Source organism: Talpa occidentalis, unplaced genomic scaffold (assembly GCF_014898055.3).
Source record: "Talpa occidentalis isolate TD23 unplaced genomic scaffold, MPIMG_talOcc4v2.1 talOcc4.10, whole genome shotgun sequence".
Classification (NCBI taxonomy): Eukaryota; Metazoa; Chordata; class Mammalia; order Eulipotyphla; family Talpidae; genus Talpa; species Talpa occidentalis.
The window spans coordinates 64803883-64828289 of NW_023600993.1; the positions used below are offsets into that span (position 1 = coordinate 64803883).

A 24407-nucleotide genomic window follows, 5' to 3' on the forward strand; every position below is an offset into this window, starting at 1 on the left:
AGATTTATTTTTATTTATTTATGCATACAAGAACTGGGGTATAGGCTAGAGCTGTGGGGGCTAAGAGGATTCATTGGAGACAGAGTGGGGAACAGAAGAGGCGGATTGACCAAAATACACTGCTGAGGGAAGCAACAGACAAGACAGGAGAGGTCTGCTGCCCTGTGTAGGTTAGCTCCCTGGCCAGTGATCGAACTCATGCTGCAGTGGCTGGCAATAGCTTTATAGTGCTGAGACTAACCCCTGTGCTACCAGGGAAGCCCCTTGACGCAAATTCTTAATGCTCTTTTTTACTTTGAGATGGTCTTCTGATTTTTTCCTGCCTGTATTTATTAATATATATAATAAAAATAATGTTAACTACTAACAGGTTGAAGATTTTCAAGTTATCCATCTTAAAAATTAGAATACAACAGGATACCTGTAAGTATTTTAGACAAAGTCCATCTCTTTATCTCTGTAGGTAGTCAGTGCTATTATTGAATCAGGCAAGGCTTTATCAAGGGAAGAGAGGAAGACTGAGCGCTGTCCCCTGTTGTATCAGTGGCACGGGAAACAGTATGTCGGAGCAGCACATGGCATGGCTGGAATATACTGCATGTTAATGCAGGTAAGTAAGTAAGAGCACTCTGGAATCCCAGCATAGCCACATATTATGAGATATTAGATCAAATGTGAACTGGCAACTGAAACTGTAGTTCAAAGCAACAAACTAGAAAGAAATATGATTCCTACTTGGAATCACGAAGCTTAAGTTCTGTTTTGTGAACCAGAAGTGCTTTCCCAAGAGCACATTCCTTTTGTGGTTTTAAACCAAAATAGGCATCTGTTACCCACATTTTGCTATAGTCCATGTACCCCTGGTGATTGGAGTTGTCACTACTTAGTGGGAAAAACCTGCAGGGAGTCAACAAAAAGGGCCTCCAGAATCCAGACTGGGGCAGACTTTCATGTTCACATGCCCCCGTATAGCTGTGCTATAAATTGCTAACTAATTTCATTGTTAGGGCTATGTTCTTGCCTCTCAATCACACGTGACATTTACTGGGTTTAGTACTGACTCTTTAGAGTCATTTAGAATCCCTACCCCAAATTTTATTTCAGCCTGTTTCTAGCCTTATGGCTCTTGCTTCCCTTCCCTAGTCTGTTCATGACCCTTTTTTAAATTAAGACTTTCTTTATTCTACTATCACCATTATGGAGCATTTGATAACTTCCTCAGAATCACAAAACTACTAAGTTAAGAATCATGCATTTGAATTTAGATCTTTTTGACAGTGAAGCCTATATATCCTTTTTAAAGTTTTTCAGATTACTTTTTTTATCCACTGCATCTTGCTGCTGCTTATTAAAGGAAAATAGAAAATTTAATTATACCAGTATACCTCCACTTTTTTGAAAGTGCATGTTTTGCCACTTTTGTGAAAGACCTACACTAGTACTTCTTTTTTCACAAACCATTTTTATGACAAAAGGTGAAAGGTGAAAATAAAATAGCATTCAGCATTTGTTTTACAGCAGCATCTCAGGTCACTAGAGTGACCCTACCAAGCTCCTTCCCTGGAACTACTTTATAAAGGCTATGTATTTGCAATATCATAGCGTTGCTGCTTTTATATTATGTTAGTGTGATTTTAGGTTTTATATGTTACTTGGTATGATTTGGTAAATTATTTGGGGGTCCAGGAACAGTAAAAAGTTTTTCCATATAAAGTAATGGTAGTTGTTTCTTTAAGCCCTTTGACTTAGGAAAACTTTCATAGGAATACTGTACTTTCAGATAGTGGGGAAGCCTGTAACAGAACTAAAACCCCATTTTTGGTAATTTGTTGTCTTTATCATTGTAGAAAATAAAATAAGCATGTATTCCAATTCATGAATTTTCTTTACAGCATACATTTCTAAAAAAGAAAAAAAAAAAAAAACCACAGCATTCCAGATCTCATTTTATTTTTTTTAAGACTTATTTATTTATGCATACAAGAACTGGGATACAGGCCAGAGTTGTGGTGGGTGAGAGGATTCACCAGAGACAGAGTGGGGAACAGAACACGCAGACTGAAATACACTGCTGAGGGGAGCAGCGGGCAAGACAGGAGAGATCTGCTGTGCCATATGGGCAGCTCCCTGGCCAGGGATCAAACTCATGCTGCAGTGGCTGCAGATAGCTTCATAGTGCTGCATCTTAACCCTTTGCGCCAACAGGGAGGTCCCTCCAGATCTCATTTTGAAATGGTACTGCTAGTCTAGACAACTAAGAAATTGTATGTCTCTTTCATTTTCTCAGAAAAATGTTTTAAAATGAGGTATGACCCTTTTCTTTTTTAAGTAATAATACCCTTAAGGGGAACATAATCATATGACAACCATGTCAACCAATACTCTGCAGTGTACAGTGTGGCCTGTGTTCTGAGTTTGTGACTCCACATCCCATGGTGTCTACAGAATATCCATGCCTGAAATAGTCAACACTTTATTTATAAAATAGGCTTTGTGGTAGATTTTTGCCTGATTATAAGCTAATAATGTGTTTTCAGCCCTTGAATGGTATGTTAAGCTGAGCCTAGCCACAGTGTTTGGTAGGTTAGTATATTAAATGCGTCTTTTTTTTTTTTTAATACAAGAGCTGGGGTATAGACCAGAGGCCCAGGAGGGTGAGAGGATTCACCAAAGACAGAACAGGGAGCAGAACAGGCAGATGACAGAAATACACTGCTAAGGAGAGCAGTGGGCACGACAGGAGAGGTCTGCCGTACCATGTGGGATTCTCCCCGGCCGGCTGGGATTGAGCCCTCACTGCGGAGGCTGCTGACAACTTCATAGCACGGAGCTCAACTTGCTGCGCCACCAGGAAGGCCCCTTAAATGCGTCTTTGACTTAGTATGTTTTCAACTTCTGGTGGGTTTATCAGGACGTAACCCCTTCCCAAGTAGAGGAAGATCAGGCTTTTGAACAAAAAGCTGTCTGCAGTGATTCATTCTGAGGTTTATTTGACTGGGCAAAAGGACCCAGATATTTGGCAAACATTATTCTAGGTATTTCTGTGAGGGTGTTTTTGGGTAAGAGTTACATTTAAATGGATGCCCTGTCAGTAAAGCAGAATGTCTTTCTACTGTGCTTCAGCTGCCCCTGAGCAAGAGGGCACTCCGAGAAATAACTGTCAGACTTCCCCTGCAAACATTAAAAAGAATTGAAACAAAAAAAAGAAGTCTGTATTAGTCTTAAATAAACAGGCAATAGAATTAATTCTAATTACACTAAAATTAATGTACCACTCCAGGTAACTACTGCCACAATATGGTGATGTTTTAAAAACAAACAAACAAACAAACACCTTGAGAAAAAAAATCAATTAAAGATTTTGTTTTCTTTTCATTGTCCAAAGCCAGCAGCAAAAGTGGACCAAGAAACCTTGACAGAAATGGTGAAACCTAGTATTGATTATGTACGCCATAAAAAATTCCGATCTGGGAATTATCCATCATCACTAAGCAATGAAACAGACCGACTGGTCCACTGGTGCCACGGTGCCTCGGGTGTCATCCACATGCTGATCCAAGCTCACAAGGTCAGTGCACTGGTTCTAGTCATGAGCACCCAGTGTGCACATTCCTGGCTTTCACCACCAAGTTTTCAGTTTGATTTTGTTAAGCACATTTTATCACAAACTAAAAACCTTAGAGAATTCATGTTTTTACAAAATGTTCTCTTTTTCACTCTTCACTCTGTAACTGATGATAGAAGTATTTGTGTTTTAACAGGGATTGTGTTCATGTATAGAAGAAAACCTAATGACTGCATAGTAGTGATTTTTTTTAAAGATTTATTTATTTATGCATACAAGAGCTGGGGTACAGGCCAGAGGTGCAGGGGGTGAGAGGATTCACCAGGGACAGAGTGGGGAAAAGAACAGGCAGATTGACTGAAATACACTGCTAAGGGGAGCAGCAAGTGAGTCAGGAGAGGTCTACTGCGCCATGTGGGTTGCTTCCTGGCCGACTGGGATCGAACTCGTGCTGCAGAGGCTGCAGATTGCTTCATAATGCGGTGCTTAACCCCTTGTGCCACCAGGGAGGCCCCTGCATAGTAATGATTATTATTCTACTGAGTATGGATATCCAGTAAGGCAGTAGGCAGTTTTATAACCAAAATACCTTTTTGTTTACTGGACTTAGCATCTTTTTTTTTTTTTTTTTTTTTTGCATGACTAAACTATTATTGCCAGATGATGATAATGATGATTCAGAAGCTTTTAAAAATTGGAGTTTAAAATTATTCATGACAGATGTGGTGTCAAATATTTAACACATGGGATATAATCGGAAAATAGGTAGTGTCTTCACTGATTAATTCTGGCATACTTTAGATTTATTTGGGCACAGTTTTAAAATACTGTTGATATCCATTCTGGACTAAGCTTTATTTTATAAGCTGAAAGCATACAATGCTTCTTTTGCAATTCTGGTTATTTTTATTTAATGCATCTTTATTTGTAATATTTGATGTTGAAAATTATTACTCTATATCAAAGTATACAACTAAAAATCCACAATGATTGCTTAGTCTTGGCAAGGTCTCCAATTGTTTTAGAAATAGATGGAATTAATGGAGAAAAAGTTGTATTTCTTCCCCAAACTAGTAATAGAACTAATCCTTGAGTTAGTTTTATTTTCCCTTGTAATTAATTATAATAAATTATTCTAAATAATCTCTCATGGTTTAAGCTAACAGAATTTTTTAGCATTCTTATGACAGTGTTACCAAAAACATTCCAGTAATCCAAAAATCAGGTAGGTAGGTATGAACATTCAAAAAAAATAACTGAGAAAGTTTAGATACTTGATGAGAGCAAAGCACAGCAAAATCTCTTTGAAAACAGAACTTAATGATTCATCTTCTTAATGATTCATCTTCTTAATATCTCAGTTTTTAAGTAAGACAATCTGTTCAAAACACTGCCTCCCCTATTTTAGTGTTTTAGAGCAAATGTAACTTCAGTGACTTCAAAGTAAGTCTGTAATGCTTTAAATATCCAGCCCTGACATCTGAGCTCACTATCAACAGCACCAATAAGGACTCTTTGATATTCAAAATAGGTGGAGGCCTCTGTAAAAAGGTAAAAGCTTCTGTTTGTCAGACTACTTTTCCCTTTCATTTTGTAGAACTACTAGTGGCTGACTGATAATCTTGGCTTCTGGGGTCTTTCCACTGACCCCTCACCCTGGGCACTTTTATTTCCATTGCCCTGCTGATAGTTGCCACCTTCTGTCTACTACTGTTGGATGCCAAGAGCAAGCACAGAAGTGACTCAGGCCAGCAGCTCCCTACAAGGCTTCTGCTCAAAATTTTTATTCAAATACATTTCCCTACACAGTTAATCACAAAACAGAAATTCTTGTCTTCCAGAAAGCATGGAATCAACAACCTTAAGATCCTATACTTAGTCACTAATACTTTATTTTGTCCATTTCCATGAAGATTCTCAAACGTGACAAAGGAGGAATATCAGAATCTTCTGAGTCTGAAAGTCATCAGTAGTAATTTTGAAAGAGCATATATAATGTAGTTTTACAATTTAGGGTAAAAATGTGTCTTCAATAGTATATGTCAGTGAATGGAGCATAAAGTTTGTGTTTAGACAAGGCAGAGGCAGGGGCATGGTGGCAAAGCTTTAGACTATATTGTCTCTCAAGTTTTTGTTAAATTAAGCAACTCTCCATTTATTGAAGTTTTCTTTTAAAACTAGGCAGCTTTCTATGGATATTTTTAACTTAGAATTATATGTTATTTTATATGGTCTTGAAAAAAAAAGTCAATATTCTCTGGCATATTCGGAGTTATGTTAATTGCAAATGATATTCTAAAGTCACCTTTATGGACTCCAAAACTGGAAGCTATTTTAAAAGTAATTTCAATCAGCTGTTGATTTTTTAAAAAGATTTATTTATTTATGCATATAAGAGCCAGGTGTACATCAGATGTGGAGGGGTGGTGGTGAGAAGATTCACCAGAGACAGAGTAGGAATCAGGAGGATTGACTGAAATAGACAGCTGAGGGGAGCAGCAGGGGAGACAGGAGAGGTCTGGTGTGCTATTTGGGGTTAGCTCCCTGGCCAGGGATCGAACTCATGCTGCAGTAGCTGCGGTTAGCTTCACAGTGCTGAGACTTAACCCCATGAGCCACCAGGCAGGCCCCATCAATCATCTGTTGATTATCTGACAGTAAATTACAAATAGTGGTAGCAAATTGTACTTTCTTTAACCACACATTTTGGACTCTATGATATTAGCAGTTTGTGTGGATTCAGCCACTATAACAAATTAATATTGATCAAATGAAAACGCATTTACAAAGGCAAATATGCTGCCCCAAAACACTATGTAATTCATACCAGAGTGGTGACAGTGCAGTTTTTTAATTCTGTGTCAAATGTGTGAAACAACCACAACATGCCCTCTGGCACCCACAAACCACCTATGAAAATTCTAGACTAGAACTACATTAGAAATGCTCCCTGGTGCCAGCTGTTGACTGTTACATCAGATAAGATTTCCATATAAGTTATGTTCCAAAAACTCACTTCTAAGTTGATTGTTCAGCATGCGGAACTTCTGTTTTTCTAGGAGTATGTGTCAGAATCACCTGGAGAAAAATTTTTTTTTTCAAACTGTACTTTGTTTCCATCTTTCGGACATCTTCCTAAATTTAGGCACTTTTATATAAATATACCATAATTTATCTATCACATTTTTCAGTTATTTCTAGTTTTTGTACCAGTATGAATAAGCTACTATGCACATTCTTGTACAGGTCTCTTTATATAAATGTTTCTACCTCTTTGGAGCTAATACCTTCAGGTGGAGTTTCTGGATAAGAGGACAGGTATATATTTAGCTTTTAGGAGAAATAGATCTTTTTCAAAAGTAACACAGTTGTACCTTTTTACTTTCTATCAGTTGTGTAAGATAGTTGTGGTTGCTCCATGTCTTTGCCAACAGTTGGTGTTGAGTCTTTTTTCATTTTCTTCTGTTGGGTATTGTCATTTTAATTGGCATCTTCCTGGTGATTAATGATGTTGAACAATTTTGTTTGTGCTTATACCCATTTGAATAGCCACCTTTGTTGAGGGCCTGTTCATATTTAATCATACTATTTTTGTCTTTTTGAGTTTTAAGAATTATTTGTAAGTTTTGATTACAAGTTCTTTTGTCAGATACCTGTTTTACATACAATTTATTCCAGTCTGTGGATGGCTTAGCCATATTCTTTATGGAATCTTTTGATGAAGAGAGTTGTAAATTATGATCAAATCTATTTTATCAGTGTTTCTATGGTAATTATCTGTATCATAGCTAGGAAATTTTACTTACCCCAGCATACACAGATAATACTCTCCTATGAGCTTCATGGATTTAGATGTTACATATAGACTCATGATCCATTTCAAATTAAGTTGTATACAGTATGTGAGGCAGTGAGGTTTTTCCTTTTAACCAGAGGGATACCTGATTGTTCCCACATTGTTTGTTCAAAAGACTTTCGTTTACTCCACTGATTGATCTTGTGCATTCATCAATAATCAGGTGAAATAAACATGGATTTATTTCTCTGCTTTTCTGTTACTTGGGTCTGTTTATTTGATACTTCCATGCTATTTGGATTGCTATAATTTTATTGTAAGTTTTGAAGCCTCAAAATTTGACTTCAACTATGTTCTTTTTCAAATTGCTTCAAATATTCCAAGTCTATTGTATTCCCATTAAAAACATAGAATCAGTTTGTCACTTGTACAAAAGAGTCTTACTGGGATTATGAGTGAGATGGCACTGAATCAGTTTTAGTAGAATTGACACCTTAATATTGAGCACTTTATCTTCAGATATTGATATATCTTTTCATTTACTTGTATTTCCCTTAATTTCCATCAGCATGGCTTATATAGTTTTTAATGTCTTTAAATTTAAAGGATGTCTCTTTATATCCAGTCTAACAATCTCAGCCTTTAATTTGGAATATTTACCTCATGTATTTTTAATGTAATTATTTGTATGATTAGATTTTAGTTCTGCTATTTTCCATTTTGTTTTTATTGGCTACAGGTTGGAATTTTTTTTCCTATCTCTTTCTTGCCTTCTTAGGGAGGTAGGAGATAACATTTACATATATTATAGAATTCCATTTTAATTTCTCTGTTGACTCTAATTGAACCACTTTGTACATTTTTTAGTGGTTCCTAAATATATATCTATAACTGCAGCATACCAAATACAATATATATCATTAACTTTTCACAATCTACGTAGAATTAACATTTTCACTCCACATAAAATGTAAGAAAAGAAAATATTAAGTATCTAGCTCCATTTACCCCATTTCTTAACATTATATAAAACCCCCAATATAGCATTGTAATTTTTGCTTTTTAAATAGTCCTATGTATTTTTAAAGAAATTAAAACAAATATATGAAGGATAGTCTTGATATTTACTTGTGTTTTTCCTTTTTATTCCCCAGTATTCTCTCAATCTCTATATAGCATTATTCATCAGCCTGAATAACTTCCTTTAGCATCTCTTATAGTCCAAGTTTAGTGACAGTAATTCACTCTCATTTATTTTAAATTTGTTCATTCCTTAATGATATTTTTTGCTAACCCTGTTATTTCTCACAAGAAGTTACTCTATTCCCTTGTATGTAATGTGTGTTTTTTTCTAAAGAATGTTTCAAGATTTTGTTAGTTTTGGTTTTAATACCTTATCACATGCTTATGTGTCTCTCTTTGTACTTTACCTGCTTGGCCCTCTTAAGTCTCTTGAACTTGTAACTTTATGTCTTTCACTGCATTTGGTAAAAATTTGACCTCTGCTTTCTAAAAGGTCCCTGAGGTTTATATTTTGATATTTTTTCTTCTCAGTAATTCAGATTGGATAGTTTTTTATTTATCCGCAGTCATATTCACTAATGTCCAGTCAGCTATTAAGCCTGCCCAGAAACTTTTTATTTCACCTATTGGTATTTTTCCATTGTTAGAATATCTATTTTTCTTTTCCATTGTGAAACTTTCTTTGAGAGTCCCAAACCACTCATTGATCATGAATATAACTTTCTTTTTGTCCTTAAAGAATTTTAATAACTGCTTAAAGTACTTACTCTATTTTTGATATTTGGGTCATCTCAGCATCAAGCCAGCAGGTTCAGGGGAGTTAACAGTGACTTCCCAACTGTCATTAGTAGTTGTGAAGAGGATTTCAACTTCTGTCTTCTGACCCAATACCTTATATTCTTCCGTATTATAATGTGTCTCCAAACTTTTTGTCATGGCACTTTGGAGGGAAATTTATTATTTGAGAAAAGTATTATGGATAACTAAATCAATTTTCTGGCTAAGTATAATTGCTACAATATAGAGAAGATGAATCTGCTACTAAATCACTGTTCATAAGCTTCCTGTACATTATTTCATTTTAATCCTCCAATATGTCACTGAGATAAGGAAATAGTCTCCTTCACAGAAGAAAAAGCTCAAATGTATGAGATTAAGTGATGTATCCAAGGCCTTCAGTTTTAAGGTGACAAGGCAGAAATCATACTTGGGCAGTCTGACCCCAGCACCCACATCTCAGTGGCTGTCACAACCAGTCTTGTGACAGTGAGTTGGTCCTGATCAGCAGGAGGGGCTACTCTCTTTCACCTGCCACTCCCTACACAAGCCTCTTGTTTGCTTACATCCACAGGCCTTCTCAGGGCCCTGGTCCCAGGAGGTCACTAATCAGTCAGGTAGATGACACCCCGGAGGAGAGCACCTCATCGCCTCAGACTCATTTGTAGTAGAATGAAATGAGTTAACATTCGATCAGGTAGAGAATTTTAATAACAAATTATGAGGAATGGACCAGGGAAATTAAATAAATGAAATGTAAGGAGAAAGAGAAGAAAATTTAAAAGGATCTGGAGAGAAAAAACAGACAGCTCTCTCCTGCCACATATTTCTCTTTGCTGAGCTCTTATGTCTGTGCCACTGTCAGTGTAAATCACTCATTGCAGATGGTGCCTTTTAATCCTGCAGCCCAGGCGTGCCTGCTTCTGGGACTGCAGGAAGCATGTGCAGGTTGCCTCAGGTGAGCTGTGACAGAGCTCCCTAGCCTGGTTGTGCCAGGTCACTGGGGTCTTGATACATGAATATTCTTAACCCAGGTGATGAATTTTGGAATCATCACTTCCCCTTCTGTTGCCTTCTACATGAACAGAGGTTTTAGCTTTTCAGATATATATCTCAGGAAGCATAGGATGGCTTATTTGTGACAAGATATCTTACCAAAGAGATCTGGAAGCTTTAATTTTAATTGTTTTAACAATTTAGAATTACTTTTCTAGAAAAATATCAGATGGTTTCACTTATAGCAGGAATATAGGGGAACCAAATAAGATATCAGTGTAAAAAATGATAACAGTACAAAACACAACAAAGCAAAAATGGACAGTTATAAACCAGAGACATCCTATAGGGGAGGAGGAGGGAGAGGGATCAGAGGAAGGGAGGGAGGAGCACAGGGGACTGAGGTAATGGTGCACGGGTGCATTGTCAAAGGAAACTCTATGGGGACTACACCTGAGGGAGTGGGGGAAGCAAATATTGTTTAAAAATGAACAGTGATGTAAAAAATTAAAAAATTCATGAAGAAAATTAAAAAATAGAATTACTTTCATAAAACCATGAGCTAGGAAAAAAGACAAAGCAAAGAGATAGCATTAAATTGTAAGGTTCTGTATGAAGGTGTTTGTTTTTTTACAAAAACATAGTGGTGTTTGTTTTTTACCCCACTACCATTTCTCGTTTTCTAATATGCAATTCTCTGACCAAAAGGGAAAATATTGTGCTTATTCCTCATTGAAAACATCTTGTTAATACGGTTTTGTTTTTTTATTGCCCAGGTTTTTAAGGAGGAAAAATACTTGAAAGATGCCATGGAGTGTAGTGATGTGATTTGGCAGCGAGGTTTGCTCCGGAAGGGCTACGGGATCTGCCATGGAACTGCTGGAAATGGCTACTCTTTCCTGTCCCTTTACCATCTCACCCAGGATAAAAAGTACCTGTATCGTGCTTGCAAGGTAAGCATATCACTATCCAAACACTCCTTAACCCTCCAGAACATGCACAAAGCCCATGAGTGCAGCTCTTCACTTTGTTACCTGTGTCTCCTGGCTGTGGCTCTGCTGTTTCTGCTGGCACAGCCTGTGCCTCGCCTCTCTGAGCCATGGGACCCCATCTGTAAAATGGAGCCAAGACATAGAAATGAGGTCCCAAGGACACAAGACCTGATTAGAACTCCACCTGTGCCCTTTATTGATTTTTTGACTTGGGTATGTTTCTTCTTCAGTGTTAATGTCCTCATCTGTGAAAATGGGTGGGGGGGAATGGGACCTTCCTCCTAAATTTGTTCCAGAAAGATTAATAGAGATAAAATGTACATCATCTCTAATAGCTCTCTTGAAGGCCTCCAGTAGTTCCATCATACTCCCCAAGTTTACAGAGCCCTGTTCACCTCAGAGCTTGCCAGTTTCCCCACCCTCTTCTCCTGATCTCCTCCCATCTTCTAGCCCACAATACTCGACACTCTGCAGCCCACTCTCTCTGAAGAAATGTGCCACACTCTTCCCTTTGAACCTTTTATTTGTTGTTTCCTCCACTAAGAATGCTCTTCTCCTAAAATTCGCAGGGCAACACCTTGCCATTCCAATCTCAGCTTAACTGTAATATTCTTAGAAAGGGCCTCTGAGGTCTCCCAAGTAAAAGATCACTGTCACTCCTATTTCCTCTTGATTCTGCCGACCATTGCATCTGTAGGATGTAAATTCTGTGATCCTATTCGTCAGGTCACTACTCTACACCAGTGTCCAGAACAGTACCTGGCATGAGTAGAAACTCAATAAACATGCTAATAAAAATCAAATATGTGAAAATGAACAGCACAAAGCAAGACTCAGGAAATGTTTACTAGTGTTTTGTTACGATACACATTTCGCTAATCATAGTTATAAAGACACAGAAAAAAGACTAGAAGAAAATATACCAAAAAGTTTACAGTGACACTTTATAGATAAAGACATCATGGATGATATGGTCTGCATATTTTTTGTATAGTGAGTATGTGTTAATATTATGAAACCTCTTCTCAATCCACATAGACCCCTTCCATCTCAGTATGTCTGGGACATACACACGCCTGATATGACACCTACGCCCAGATGAGGGTGCTGTGGGGCACAGAGAGGGCAGTGGGAGGCCAGAAAGTGATGTAGGCATGGACACGGGGCAGAGGAGGATGGGGAAATGTTCCAAAGCAAAGAAACTGTTTACTAAGGCCTGGAGGTGTGAGACTCTCAGTGGAACCACGCGATATCCATGTGGCCAGGGCAGAGCAGGAGAGAGTGGGAGAGTTGGGCACAGTTGGTTTTGATGATAATTATAATAGTAGATGATAAAGTAAATGTGGGGAGCTGGGGAGGATTTTGTGAAAGTGAGACACAAGCTAAATTTTTAAAGATGAAGCCTTTCAGGTAGACCAGGAAGGGCTGGTGTAGGGAGGTGGAGCCTTTCCTGAGGGGAGAGTGGTCATAGACAGCAGTGGCTTCTTGAATCAGCAGGAGGTATTGGGGAACACAAGTGGAGGAGCAGCTGGTAAAGACCAAGTGAGACGGGTAGACAAATGCCAGGAAAGTCAGTCCTTTCCTTTTAATCAATAGTCCTCAACCTTGGTTACACCTTAGGATCAAGGGGAACCTTAAATTCATGCAGGACCCCACTTAGTTCAATTCAGACTCTTTAGAAAAGACAATGAGATTGAGTTTCCCAAAGTTCTTGTTCAATAATTAATGCAAGAAATGTTTATTTATAGACCAAGGTATTGACTGTGATAACAAAGAGGACTTAGAATATTAAGACTACAGAATTGAGTAGGGTTTCTTTTTTTTTTAATGTGGAGAAAATGTAAATTACTGAGTGTCTCCCTATAGTCTGCTGAGAAAATCAAGTAGATCAGACATGTAGGAAGCAGATTCAGAGAGTAAAGCACAATGTTTTATTTTATATGTGCCGAATTTGATATTCCTTGTGTTTATTACTTACAATTCTTTATATGTAATGAAAACAAAAGTTAGCTTAAGCTAAAAAGGGAGATGTATTAAAATGTTATAAAAACCTCACTGAAGAGGTCCAAGGGACAGGGTCATTCAAAAAACTCAAAGAAAGGAGCAGGAGAGTGAAGGGATGAGGAGATGCAGAAGTGTCCAGGCAGGAGAGTCAGAGGGGTGGGGGGAGCTTGGGGAGAGATGAAATGACAGTGCAGCTCCCCAGGAGTGGAGCTGAGAAGGGTGGGCCCTGCTGAAGTCAAGTGATGCCAGAGGCAAGTTAGGGAGGCCCAGAAGGCAGAATGTGGACAAAGCAAGTGTTTGGAATTTGTTCTGGAATTTCAGCATGGAGAAACAGGAGGCAGGGCCCCAGAATGACTGTTGAATCATTATTTTTCTACTTCTGTATTTGTTGCCTCAGGAACTTTTTTGCAGCTTTGCAGGGAGAAGTAGATGAGGAACACAACAATCGTGGAGCCGGTTTGCAAGGCAAGACTGCTACCTGAGCAGTTTTTAAGCCATTTATTGAAAGCATACAAGCTAGTAAAAGTTGATCATGCAAGGTACAGTGGTATGAGGTACAATGTCCAGGGCACCGGGGACTAAGGTTTACAAGGAACAGAGATGGGTACATGGAGACGTTTGTGTGCTGATGTTATCGCAGGCAGTTATCCCAAGACCGCCATGGATTTAGTCACGTAATCAGGTCAGCGGTGGCCTAGGCATTCCCAGGCCTGCCTCAAGATATGATAGCCCGTAGGTAGTCAAGGAATGTTCTGCTGTGATTTACAGATAGCAAATAGGTCACAGTACCCATGAGTGGCCAGCTCATAGGATCCTACAAGTATTCCCTACAACTGTTGGTACCTTACAGGTGAGGAAACAGAGTAAAGCATGACACAACTTGCCAGGTCTCAGCCAGCTGAACCCACTGACTTAATCTCTGTTGCAAGAAACTTCTTGCTTGGATTCTTGGTGAAATCCTTGCCATGACTTATTTGTTGTCTTTTCACCAAGTGAAACCACCACTCTTAAAAAAAACCTCTTTCTTCTTAGTTTGCAGAGTGGTGCCTAGACTACGGAGCACATGGTTGCCGCATCCCCGACAGGCCCTATTCGCTCTTTGAAGGTAAGAGTGAGAGAAAAACTCAATTAAGTGTTTTGGCTCATGGGTCTGGTCCTCCTGTCTCTATGGATGGAATGCTCTTCTGTTTCATCTGACTTGGTAACAGTTCCACCATTGTAAGATAACTGAACAAATTAGTTTGTTGCTGAAAATTACATTGAGTCTCTTTGCTTATTGCATACTCCTGTGAAGAATGTCTTTCAAGTGTTTTTTTCATCTCTTGTAAATTATGCATATGCAACAGAACATAGAATGTTTGCACTCAGTGATGGGAGAAATAATGTTTACTCATCTGCATTTCATCGGTAATGTTGCGTAGATAATATTGATGTATATACAGGATCTGGATGATTATTTACATATTTAATTATTTAAGTTATATAAAGTAGTCTAAATACTTAAAAGTATCAGTAATTAGAAATATTAGTAGCTAGAACAAATAAAAGAATATTAAAAGTTCTTGAAAAACAAGAACAATGATAAGAAATCAGCAAATACATCTTAGTACTTTGCTACAGGCAAGTAAATAGAATGTAATTCAGGAAAACAAAATAGAAATCCTACAAAGAGGATTTTTTTCCCTTTTCTTTAACTGAGGTAATATTGTGGTACCCCATCAGATATTACCACCATAGTACACCAACTAACCCATATTCCACCACCATACACCATTGTCCTTCCTTCCCTCTTGTGCTCCTGGTATGAATCCCAGTTGGTCATAGTATATGACCTTCTAATGCATTGTTGTGTTCAATTTGCTGGAATTTTATTGAGGATTTTTGTGTCTGTGTTCATTAGGGAGATTGGTCTGTAAGTTTCTTTTATTGTGTTGTCTTTGTTTTGGCATTAGAATAATGTTAGCTTCATGAAAGATATTTCCATATTTGGAAGTATTCCTTTTTTGATTTTTTTTTTGGAAGAGTTTAATCAAGAGAGGTGTTAATTCATCTTTGAAAGTTTGGTAGAATTCACTTGTGAAGGCATCTGGTCCTAGGTTCTAACTGTTGAGAGTGTTTTGATTACTGTTTCAATTTCCCTACTTGTGATTGGTTTGTTCAGGGTTTCTGTTGCTTCCTATTCAGTCCAGATGATTGTATAATTTTAAGATTGTGCATCTCTTCTAGGTTATTGTATTTGTTCCCATGTAGATGTTCATTGTAATCTCTCCTTATCATCTAAATTTCTGCAGCGTTTGTTGTGATTTTTCCTTTTTGATTTGTTATTCTATTTATTTGAGATTTCACTCTTATTTTTTGGTGAGTTTTGCTAGAGGTTTTACTGACTTTAGAATTTATTTGTTCTTCTTTTTCTAATTCCTCAAGTTGAAAGGGAAAGTTATTTGTGTAAGTTCTTCTTGTTTCTTGATGTGGGCCTGTACTGCTGTGTATTTCCTTTTTCTTATTGCTTTTTCTGCATTCCATAAATTTTGGATGATTGTGTGCTTATTTTCATTTGTCTTGAGGTATTTCTTAATTTCTTCTTTGATTTCTTCTTTAACCCAGTGGTCTTTCAGTAGTGTGTTGTTCAATCTCCATATATTAGAAGAGCTCCCTCCTTTCTTTCTTTGGATAGTTGGTTTCTAGTTTGAAACTTTTATGGTCTGAGAAGATGCTGGGTGTGATTTCAGTCTTTGTAAATTGGTTGATATTCGTTTTGTCCCAGAATGTGGTCTATTCTGGAGAATGCCCTATGTGCACTTGAGAAAAATGCCTATTCTGCTTTTTGGGGTGCAGTGCCCTATATATGTCTATGAGGTCCATAGGGTCTAATTTTATATTTAAAGCTATTGTATCCCTGTTTATTTTCTGACTAGTTGGTCTGTCCATTGGTAAGAGTAGGTAAGTGTCCTACCACAAATGTGTTTTTTTCATTGTTTCTTTTCAGAGTTGATAATAGAGGCCTAATATATTTTGGTGTTCCTTCATTTGGTGCAGATACTTTAATAATTGTTATGTTTCTGTCTTCTGGATGTATCATTACCTTAATCATTATATAGTGTCCCTCCCTGCCTCTTTGTTATCTTTTTTAACTGTAATCTATTTTGTCTTATGTAAGTATGGTTGTCCCTGCCTTCTTTAGAGTCCCATTTGCTTGTAGGATTGTTTTCCAACCATTTACTTTGAGCCTATGTTTGTCTTTGGAATTTAGGTGTGTCTTCCAGAGATAACAGAAGGCTGGATTCTGCTTCCTGATCCAACTAGTACTCTGTATCTTTTCATTGTTGAATTAAGTCCATTTACATTAAAGGGATATGTGTTAGACTGTTGTTGTCATTTCATTCTTAACTTGTGTGGGCAGTCTATTTTCCTATTTAGTTCTATTGTATGTTCCTCTTTTCAGTTTCAATATGTAAGCACCTTTAAATATTTCTTGGAGTGATGGTTTAGTGTTTGCAAACTCCTTGAGCACCTCTGTGTCTCAAAAGGCCTTTATTCTTCCTTCATATCTGACGGAGGATTTTGTAGGATAATATTCTTAGCTGGCAGTTTTTCTTTTTAGAGTATTTTGTCAGAGAGGTCTGAGATTAGCCTGATTGGAGTACCTTTATGGGTTACATGCTTCTTCCCCTTTGCCAGCTTCAATATTCTTTCTTTGTCCTGAATTCTTATAAATTTCACTACTGTATATCTTGGTATTGATCTCATTTTATGTAGGTAGGCAGGGGTTCTTTTGGCTTCCTGGATTTATACATTTACTCCCTTCTCCAGGTTCAGGAAGATTCCCTCCATTATTTCTTTAAGTGCATTTTCTATTCCTTTCTCTCTTCCCCCATTGGTATTCCCATTATTCTTTTGTTGCCTTGTCTAATAGAATCAGATTGTTTTCAGAGTGTTTCTTTGGGTTTTTTGTTGTTGTTATTGTTGTTATTTTACTTAATTACTGTCTTTCCTTCTCCACCCAGGTTCTTTGTATATTTTCATCTTCAGTTACACTGACTCGTTGTTCCACTTGGTCTGTTCTACTTCCATGACTTCCTCCTGAATTTTTAATCTCCTGTATTTCTCTTTTGAAATCCTGAAACTCCACTTTTATCTTATCTAGGGCTTCCTTTTCTGTCTCCATTGTTTGATTTTTATGTCTAAGTACATTCATTTGTTTTTCTGTGTTTTCTTCCATTTCTTTGAATATATCATTACAATTCTAAATTCTGTATTTAATAGGGAGACCATAACTTCCATGTGTATGAATTGGATTCTGGAGATTTATTTATTCTATGTTGTACTATTCCCTTGAGGAGTCATGTTGCCATTTGTTGGCAGCTGACAGTGACAATAACAATGACAACAACAGTCTAATACATATCCCTACCCAGTTTCTGTATGTGGGGTTTCCTCTGAACATGGCTCCTCCCCTGCCCCAACACGGCTCCTTCCCTGCCCCTGCCTCAGATAGGGGTCTCACCTATCTGAGCAAGCAGCTAGCAAGGTCTCACAGGAGGTTGTAAGGCCTCTGGCCACTCTGGTTCTCTCTCTGACATAGGTCTAGGGTATCACCTCTCTGTGCAGGGGCTGTCAGGAATCTCATGGGAAGTAGCAAGGTCTCTCTAAGTCTAGACAGGCACTGGCAGGATCCCTCAGAAGGTCACAAGGCCTCTGCCAGTCCTGGCAGGGACTAACAGTGTCTTGTGAGGGCTCTGGTTGCTCTGGCACGCTCCCCAACATGGCTATGGGGTCTTACCAGTCTGCACAGGTGCTGGTGGAGTCTCACAGAAAGTCACAAAGCCTCTGCCAGTCTTGGTGGGCATTGGCAGTGTCTTGCGAAGGTTTCAAGGCCTCTGCTGGTGGGGATGGGGTCATTGGGGTCTTACAGAGACTCATATTTTGTATGTGTAGGGGTGTGTTAGGGGGTGTGTATGAATTGGATAATTTGTAACATAAGTCTCAGAAATCAAAGTGCAAAGCCTAAATGGTGTTAGGCTAAATTGGCAATAATTTAATTTCCAGCTACATCTTATTCAAAATAAACTTCAGAAATAATAATGATTGAATTTTTTTGAAAAATAAATAGGTGGTGAATTTCATTACATTTTTTCGGCATCAATAAGATCGTGATTATTTTCCTTTATTATTTTAGCCTAGTAATATTGTGGATTATATTGGTTGATTTTCCAGTGTTAATTCAACCTGGCATCTCTGGAATAAACCTCGTTTGGTCATGTTAGAAAATTCTTTTTATGCATTGCAGAATTGTATTAGCTAATATTTTGAGGGTTTTTTTTTTTTTTAGTTTTCAAGATTAATAAATAATTTATTAATGATTTTTTTAAAAAAAATTATTTTTATATTCCCCATACAATTGCAACCCCCTTATTTTGACCCCAATCCCTCCCCTCTCTGCCCCCCACCCCCATTGTGTGTCTCTGGTTCACAGTTGTTTGTTGATTTTGATTTTTTCTTTCTTATAGTTATTCTTTTTATGGTCCCTTATTTAAGTTATCTAGATTCCTGCCAAGAGTGAGACCATCTGGTATTTTTCTTTTTCTTTCTGGCTAATTTCGCTGAGCACGATCCCTTCCAGCTCCATCCCTGTTGCTGCAAATTGCATGTGTTTATCTTTTTTGAATGCTGAGTAATATTCCATGGTGTATATGTACTGCATCTGCTTGATCCAGTCATCTATTTTTGGGCATTTGGGTTGTTTCCAAAGCTTAGCTATTGTAAACAGTGCTGCTATAAACATAGGGATGCAGGTGCTCTTTGGAATTGATGTTTCTGTGTCGTTTGGGTAAATACCTAGGAGTGGAATTGCTGGATCATATGGAAGCTCTATGTTTAGTAGGTCCAGAAATCTCCACACACCTCTCCATAGTGGTTGGACCAGTTTGCACTCCCACCACAGTGCAAGAGGGTTCCTTTTTCTCCACATCCTCGCCAACATCTGTTGTTGCTAGTTTTTTTAATATGTGCCATTCTCACTGGTGTAAGATGGTATCTCATGGTAGTTTTGATTTGCATTTCCCTGATTACAAGTGATGTTGAACATTTTTTCATATGCCTGTTGGCCATTTCATTTCCTCTTCAGAGAAGTTTCTTTTTAGCTCTTCTGCCCATTTTTTGACTGGATTATTTTCTTTGTTTGTGTTGAGTCTCATCAGCTCTTTGCAGATTTTTGTGATCAGTCCTTTATCATTAGTGTTGTGTGCAAAAATGTTCTCCCAGTCGGTGAGGTTTCTCTTTGTTTTGGTTATTGTCTCTTTTGCTGTGCAGAAGCTCTTTAATTTGATGTATTCCCAGCTGCTTATCTTTGCCTTTACTATCACTCCTTTGGGTGATGTGTCTGTAAAGATGTCCTTGATGTGCATACCACATAGTGTTTCGTCTATATTTCCTTTTATGTATTTTATGGTTTCAGGTCTTATGTCTAGTTCTAAATCCATTTGAGTTGGTTTTTGTGTATGGTGTGAGGTAGTGGTCAAGCTTCATTCTTTTGCATGTAGCAACCCAGTTTTCCCAGCACCATTTATTGAACAAACTTTCTTTGCTCCAATGCATAGTCTTTGCTCCTTTGTCAAAGATTAGTTGACCATAAATCTGTGGGTTTATTTCTGGATTTTCTATTCGATTCCATTGGTCTGTGTGTCTGTTCTTGTTCCAATACCAGCAGTTTTGATGACTATGGCTTTGTACTATAGTTCAAGTCTGGGAGTGTGATGCCTCCATTCCCTTCTTTTTTTTTTCAGGAGAGCTTTGTTTCGGGGTTTTTGGTGATTCCATATGAATTTCATCAATAATTGTTCTATTTCTTTGAAGAATGACATTGAGATTTTGATTAGAATAGCATTGAATCTGTAGATTGCTTTTGGTAGGATGGCCATTTTAATAATGTTTATTCTTCCAATCCATGAGCAGGGGATGTCTTTCCATTTCTTTGTGTCTTCTTCTATTTCTTTTAACAGTTTTGTATAGTTTTCTTTGTATAGGTCCTTTACCTCTTTTGTTAGATTTATTCCCAAGTATTTGATTTTTTTTGTTTGGATAATAAAAGGGATGGATTTTTTGATTTCTTCTTCTTCAGATTTATTGTTTGTGTATAGGAAGGCTACTGACTTTTGCGTGTTGATTTTGTATCCTGCCACACATTACTGAACTGATTGATGAGTTGAATTAGTTTTTCTGTGGAGTTTTTGGGGTTCTCTATGTATATTATCATATCATCTGCAAATAGTGATAGTTTGACTTCTTCTTTTCCTATTTGGATTCCTTGTATGACTTTCTCTTGTCTTATTGCTCTGGCTACGACTTCCAGTATTATACTGAAAAGCAGTGGTGAGAGTGGACATCCTTGTCTTGTTCCAGATCTTAATGGAAATGCTTTCAGCTTTTCACCATTGAGAATGATACTGGCTGTTGGCTTGTTATATATGGCCTTTATGATGTTGAAGTATGTTCCTTGTTTCCCAAGAATTTCAAGGGCTTTTATCATGAATGGGTGTTGCACTTTGTCGAAAGCTTTCTCGGCATCTATTGATATTTTCATATGGTTTTTATATTTCTTTTTGTTGATGTGTTGGATAACGTTGATTGATTTTCGGATGCTGAACCGTCCTTGTGTCCCTGGCATGAATCCTACTTGGTCGTGGTGAATTATCTTATGGATACATTGTTGGACTCTGGTAGCTAAAATTTTATTGAGGTTTTTTGCATCAGTGTTCATTAGGGAGATTGGCCTGTAGTTTTCCTTTTTTGTGTGTCCTTGTTCGGTTTTGGTATTAGTGTAATGTTGGCTTCATAGAACGTGTTTGGTATTGTCCCTTCCTTCTCAATTTTTTGGAAGAGTTTGTGAAGGATAACCACTAATTCGTCTCTGAATGTTTAGTAGAATTCATTTGTAAATCCATCAGGTCCTGGGCTTTTGTTTTTTGGGGAGGTTTTTTATTACCATTTAAATTTCGCTAATTGTACTTGGTCTGTTTAGGTGTTCTATTTCTTCTTTATCTAGCTTTGGGTGATTGTAGAGTGTAGGAATTTGTCCATCTCCTCTAGATTGTTGAACTTGTTTCCATATAACTGTTCATAGTAGTTACTGATTATTCTTTAGATTTCTGCTGTGTCCATTGTGATTTCTCCTCTTTCATTTATGATCCTGTTCATTTGCGCTTTCTCCCTTTTTTTCCTTTGTGAGCCTGGCTAGGGCTTTGTCTATTTTATTGATTTTTTCCAAGAACCAGCTCTTGGTTTCACTGATCTTTCGGATTGTTTTTTTAGTTTCAATTTCATTTATTTCTGCTTTGGTTTTTATTATTTCTTTTCTTCTACTGGTTTTAGCGTTTTTCTCTTGTTCTTTTTCTAGATCTTTGAGCTTCGAGATTAGGTTGTTTCTTTGAGTTCTTTCTTGTTTCTTGATGTGAGCCTCTATTTCTATATATTTTCCTCTTATTACTGCTTTTGCTGCATCCCATACATTTAGGAAATTGGTGTCCTCCTTGTCATTTATATCAAAGAAGTTTTTAATTTCTTCTTTGATCTCCTTATTAGTCCAGTGGTCTTCCAGTAGGGTGGTTTTCAATCTCCATGAGGTAGGAGAGTTCCTTGCCTTCTTTTTATGTTTTATTTCTAGTTTGATGCCTTCATGGTCAGAAAAGATGGTTGGTATGATTTCGATCTTGGTGTACCTGTTGATGTTTGTCTTGTGTCCCAGAATGTGATCAGTCCTGGGGAATGATCTGCGTGCGCTTGAGAAAAATGTGTACTCCGTTTTTTGGGGGTTTAGTGTTTTATAGATGTCTGTTAGGCCCAAGCGCTCTAGATCCTTATTTAGAGCTTTAGTGTCTTTACTTATTTTTTGTCTTGTTGATCTCTCCATTGTTGATAGTGGTGTGTTGAAGTCCCCCACTACGTATGTGTTTTCTCTGATGTCTGTTTCAGAGATGACAATAGTTGTCTGATATATTTTGGTGCTCCTTCGTTTGGTGAATATATGTTAATGAGTGTTATTTCTTCTTGAAGTATTGTCCCCTTGATCATAATGTAGTGGCCGTTGGGGTCTCTTTTTATTGTTTTGAGTTTGAAATCTGTTTTATTCGATATAAGCATAGCTGTTCCTGCTTTCTTTTTTGGTCCATTTGCTTGTAGGATTGTTTTCCATCCTTTAACTTTGAGTCTATTTTTATCTTTTGTAGCTAACGTGTTTCCTGGAGACAGCAAAACGTTGAGTTTTGTTTCTTGATCCAGCCTGCGACTCTGTGTCTTTTTATTGAAGAGTTTAGTCCATTTACATTTAGAGTTAATATTGATATGTTAGCATATGTATTTGCCATTGTGTTTGTCTTTCCTTTGATTTTATGTATTTATTCTTTTAATAACTTTTTTTTTTGGCCTTCTTTCATTGTTATTCATCCCTCTGAGGTTCTGGCTTTAGGACTCCTTGTAGTATTTTTTGGAGTGGGGGTTTAGTCATAATGAAATTCCAGAGTTTCTGTTTGTCTGGGAAGGTCCTTATTCTTACTTCATAGAGGAAGGAGAGCTTTGCGGGATAGAGTATTCTTGGTTAGCATCTGTTTTCGTGGAGTCTGTTGACTATGTCCCTCCACTCTCTCCCTGCCCGTAGTGTTTCTTTGGAGAAGTCTGATGTCAGTCTGATTGGTTTTCCTTTGAATGTTATCTGTTTCTTCCCTCTTGTCAGCTTCATTATTTTTTCCTTGTCCTGGATTCTTGGGAGCTTTACTATTACGTGTCTTGCTGTATTTTTCCTTTCGTCGTGGAAGTTTTGTGTTCTTCTTGCTTCTTATCTATCAATTTTCAGCTCCTTCTTCACGTTTAAGAAGTTCTCTTCAGTTATCTCCTTGAATATTTTCTCTGTTCCTACATCTCTCTCCTCTCCTTCTGGGATTCCTATAACTCTTATATTTCCTTTCCTCATGGAGTCAGATAGTTCCCGAAGTCTTTCTTCGGTCTTTTTCCTTCATACTTCTCTTTCCTTTTCTGTTTTGGTTCTTTTTATTTCTGTGTCTTCAAGAGTACTTATCCATTCTTCCATTTCATCTATTCTGCTTTCATTGCTTTTCCCAGAGTTCTTTAGCGCCTCCATTAATTCTTTGATCTCCTGTATTTCTTTTACTTCCCTCTTTAGGGACTAAATTTCATTCTTCTGAACGTTGATTATTTTTCCCTTATCATTGTTTTCCTTTATGACTTCTGTCAGTTCTGTAATCATGGAAGGCTCAGAAGTTCTTCCAAGTTACTGTCATTGCAATCTGGGGGGTGGTTTTCTTTTTGTGGTGTGTTTTTTTCCTGAGGAGTTGCTAGGTTGCATGTGGTTCTTCTACTCCCTACTGTCTGTTTTCTAATTTGCCGTATGCATTGGGATACTGTGTTGCTGGGACTGGCAGGCATCTTGGGTGAACTTCTCTGCTCCCCTCTGGCTCCTCCAGGAGCCATCTGTCAGTTTCAACCAGTCTTTACTGAAGAAAGGTCCCTATTCTAAAATGCCAATGTGGGGACACGCTCCCCTGAACGCCCAGTCTGCCCCGGCAGTGGGTTTCCGCTCCCCCTCTGGGCTTGGACTGCAGGCCAGAAGGGGCCTGGTGTGGGCGAACTTCCCAGCTCACCTCTGGCTCCTCTGGGAACCTTCTGCTGGTTTCAGGCAGTCTTTACTGAAGAAATGTCCCTGTTCTAAAATGGCGATGTAGGACGCACTTCCTGCGCGCCCGGTTTGCCCCGGCGGTGGGTTCCCACTCCCCCTCTGGGCTGGGACTGCAGGCCAGAAGGGGCCTGGCGTGGGTGAACTTCCCAGCTCAACTCTGGCTCCTCCGGGAGCCTTCTGCTGGTTTCAGGCAGTCTTTACTGAAGAAATGTCCCTGTTCTAAAATGGCGATGCGGGACGTACTTCCTGCGTGCCCGGTCTGCCCTGGCGGTGGGTTCCAGCTCCCCCTCTGGGCTCTGACTGCAGACCAGAAGGGGCCTTGCAGGTGCAGGGACCTGGGCAGCCGTGATCTTCGTATCCTTGTCAAGCGCGCTGCTTTTCCGCACAAGCTTACCAGATGGTCTGGGGCTGTGTGTAGGTCTCTGGGAGTCTTTGTTTTTCTCTAATGGTGCCTGGAGTCGTTTGCTCACCTCCTTGGCAAATCCTGTAGGGTTCTCCACAGCTCCAGTTCACAGCGTGTGGTGGCTGAAATAGTTCCTTTCCACTCTCAGTCCTGCTTGATGCGTATTT

The 24407-nt window shown here is 38.3% G+C and overlaps 1 protein-coding gene across 1 annotated transcript in view; it reads left to right on the forward strand.

The window, feature by feature from the left end:
• Positions 1-24407, forward strand: part of LANCL2 (LanC like glutathione S-transferase 2) — a 61916-nt gene that overhangs the window by 36125 nt on the left and 1384 nt on the right. The window contains exons 5-8 of the mRNA XM_037493523.2: positions 464-610; positions 3386-3568; positions 10934-11110; positions 14186-14258. Coding sequence (XP_037349420.1) covers positions 464-610; positions 3386-3568; positions 10934-11110; positions 14186-14258 — 580 coding nt within the window. The remainder of the gene's footprint in view (positions 1-463; positions 611-3385; positions 3569-10933; positions 11111-14185; positions 14259-24407) is intronic.